This window comes from Trypanosoma conorhini (assembly GCF_003719485.1).
Source record: "Trypanosoma conorhini strain 025E chromosome Unknown Tco_14.4_contig_00246, whole genome shotgun sequence".
In the NCBI taxonomy this organism is placed as follows: Eukaryota; Euglenozoa; class Kinetoplastea; order Trypanosomatida; family Trypanosomatidae; genus Trypanosoma; species Trypanosoma conorhini.
Genome location: NW_021704331.1, coordinates 5,765 through 8,397, shown reverse-complemented (window position 1 = coordinate 8,397; position 2,633 = coordinate 5,765). Strand labels below are relative to the sequence as shown.

General features: G+C 57.2%; 1 protein-coding gene across 1 annotated transcript, besides 5 other annotated features; it reads right to left on the bottom strand.

Annotated features, from left to right (window-relative positions):
* Positions 1 to 228: 228 nt before the first annotated feature.
* Positions 229 to 270: a microsatellite.
* Positions 271 to 408: 138 nt separating this feature from the next.
* Positions 409 to 445: a microsatellite.
* Positions 446 to 646: 201 nt separating this feature from the next.
* Positions 647 to 672: a microsatellite.
* A 112-nt stretch (positions 673 to 784) lies between these two features.
* On the bottom strand, positions 785 to 2,311 carry Tco025E_04670 (putative DNA ligase; the record flags this gene model as incomplete). The annotated part of the gene is made up of 1 exon (XM_029371580.1): positions 785 to 2,311. The coding sequence occupies one exon, from the start codon at positions 2,309 to 2,311 to the stop codon at positions 785 to 787; it is 1,527 nt and encodes a 508-aa protein (XP_029228336.1).
* A 101-nt stretch (positions 2,312 to 2,412) lies between these two features.
* Positions 2,413 to 2,487: a microsatellite.
* Positions 2,488 to 2,605: 118 nt separating this feature from the next.
* Positions 2,606 to 2,624: a microsatellite.
* Between the last annotated feature and the right edge of the window lie 9 nt (positions 2,625 to 2,633).

Sequence of the window (2,633 nt, the reverse complement as noted above, 5' to 3'; positions counted from 1 at the left end):
ATCGTGCAAGCGGCACTTGCCGTGACAACTGCAAAGAAAATGCTGAGAAGCAAGCGTGCTTTGACGCGTGCGTGCGTGTGTGAAAAGGGGAGGGGGCGATCTCCCTCCTTGCAGTGACAAGCAGCGAGGTGGTTATTTATTTCTATTTTCCTTCTTCGCCATTATCGTCGGGTGCTCTTTTGCCCGTTCCCCCGCTCTGCTTTGCCTTTATATACGTGTAGCGGGGCAATATATATATATATATATGTTTATATATGTATGTATGGATGTGCCACGCTCATCTTCGTTCTATGAGTGTGCGTTACTGCACAGTTGCCCCCCCACACACACGCCCCCGCACAGGGTTGCACATGCACAGAATCCTCGGAATGCGTGTGTGTGTGTGTGCGCGCGCGCGCGTGAGGCGAGTAACAAGTAATAAATAAAAACAAAAAAAACTAAAAAAGAGGGTGGTGTTCATCACGGCGGCGGTGCGACCACACGTGAAGTGCCGCAGACCCACAGAAGCGCAGTCTATGTGCTTATTATGAACGGAGGAAGAGCGGAACACACACGCGCCGACACCCATGGAGGAGAGGAGCAGACACTCATTCGTCATCAAACAAAACCAACCTCCAGTATAGAAGCACGTATGCGTGCGTCTTTCAAGAAAAAAAAAAGAAAAAGAAAAAAGAGCTGCCACGTCCTTGTCGGTTCGTTGTCGTGCCTTTTTTCTCTTTCTCCCACCTCCCCCGGGTGCCGCTGTTGCTGTTGTTGTTCTTTTTTTGTTTGTTTGTTGTTTTGTTTATAAAAACTCCTCCTCCGAGGCCCCACGCACGGCCTTGGCGATGGGGAAGCGTGGCACATCCTGCGACGACAACTCCTGGTACTGCACCGTGAGGTACTTGCCAAGCAGTCGCTCTCGCTTGCTCCACAGAGCCCGCCTATTCTCGTACGTCGTCTTGGGCGTGGCGTTGAAGCGGATGCCGCTCTTCGTCTCACAGATGAAAGCACCGAGTCCGCCCTTAAATTTGCCCTGCCCCGGCAGGAAGTCCACGATGCGGTACTCCGCGTCGTGCATCGTTTTGTACTTCAGCAGGCCGAAGCTGCGCTTGCCGTGCTCGTACGGGAACCCTGGGCGGCGGATCATGACCCCCTCAAACCCCTGCGAGCAGGCCTCCTCCAAAACCTCCTCCATCTCCTCCGCGCCCACCTGCGCCGCGGGGACGTGGTAGAGTTTCACCGCCCCCTCCGCCGCGGTGGTGTCGGGGTGCTGCTTGCGGCGAATAATTTTGCGCTTCTGCTCATCGTGCTGGTAGGCGCTGATGCGCTTCGCCCCGCAGATGGGGATCAGCTTTTTCAGCAGCTGGTAGCGTTCACTGAAAGGGGCGTTTGGCGCCGAGAGCTGCGCTGAGTGCATAATGTCAAAGGAGAAGTACTCCAGCAACTGCGCCTGCCGCTGCCGCATCTCTGGGGAGGTGAACTTTGCCAGACGTCGCACAAGGCCATTGAGCTCCTCAAAGTTGCAGAGCGGCGCAAAGAGCTCGCCGTCCAAGAGGAGTGTGGGGTCCGCCTCAAAGAGTGGCATAACATGCGGCACCAGCCCATGGCAGCACTCTAGCAGGATACCACCACGGGAGAAGAACTGCGGCTCCTTCCGCCTTTGATTGTAGCCGATGAGGCAACGAATACCGTCAATCTTGGGGGAGGCGAGCAGTAGCTCCTTTTCCTCGCCTGGGCCCGGGTTCAGGAGCTGGGCGGCCACACTCTCCCACTTCTGTGCGAGCATGGGCTGAATGTTGATCTCCTCCCACTCGGGGTTATCGTGTAATACGCTCTTGTAGTTCGTATGAATCATGCGTGGCGCCTTCGCGTACGCCACGCCATTATTCGGCGAGGCGGAAGTTGCCGCCGCCGATTCCGAGCCTGCGTCGCCGCTCTTCGTCTCAGCCGTGGGGCTGCCTTTTGCTTCCGGCTCCGCGTCCGCCGCCTCGGGCTTTCGCTGCGGCTTCTTGCAGAGTGGACACACCCCGTGCTGGTCTATAAACTTTGCGACACTCATCTCAAACTCCTGCAGGCACTCACTGCACCGCCACACGGCTATCTTCGTGCACACCGGCGAGAGGTGGTTCGGGGTGATCATCACGGTGCCCCAGCACGGGCCCACCCAGCAGGCGGCAAGGTGCGGAAAGGCGGCCTGGATGGAGGTGTTCTTCATCTCTTGGTACTTCATCGCCTGCTCCTTCGTGCGGGGCCGGCCGACGCCGAAGAGCAGCGAGGGATCCAGCGGGGCCGGCGCCGCCCGCAGCACGCAGCTCCACCGACGCCACATTTTTATTCCACGTTCCAATCACTGCCGCAGCCGAAGAGCAGCGAGGGAAGAGGCAGAAGGAGAAAAGGAAAAGAAAAGTAACAGATCCGGGCAGCACGCGCCACACACACACACATACACACACATACACACCGACAAGAGCCACGAACACCCAAGAGAGTCCCACACAACATCACTCCCAGTTAAAGCGTCGCGGACCAATTTTCGCTGCGAATTTCCCTCCCCTTTTCGTTTTCTTTCCCTTCTCTTTGGCCCATCTTCGTCAATGGCCGCGGGCTCCCACATTGGCGCCGCCTCTCTCTCTCTCTCTCTCGTCGGTTCT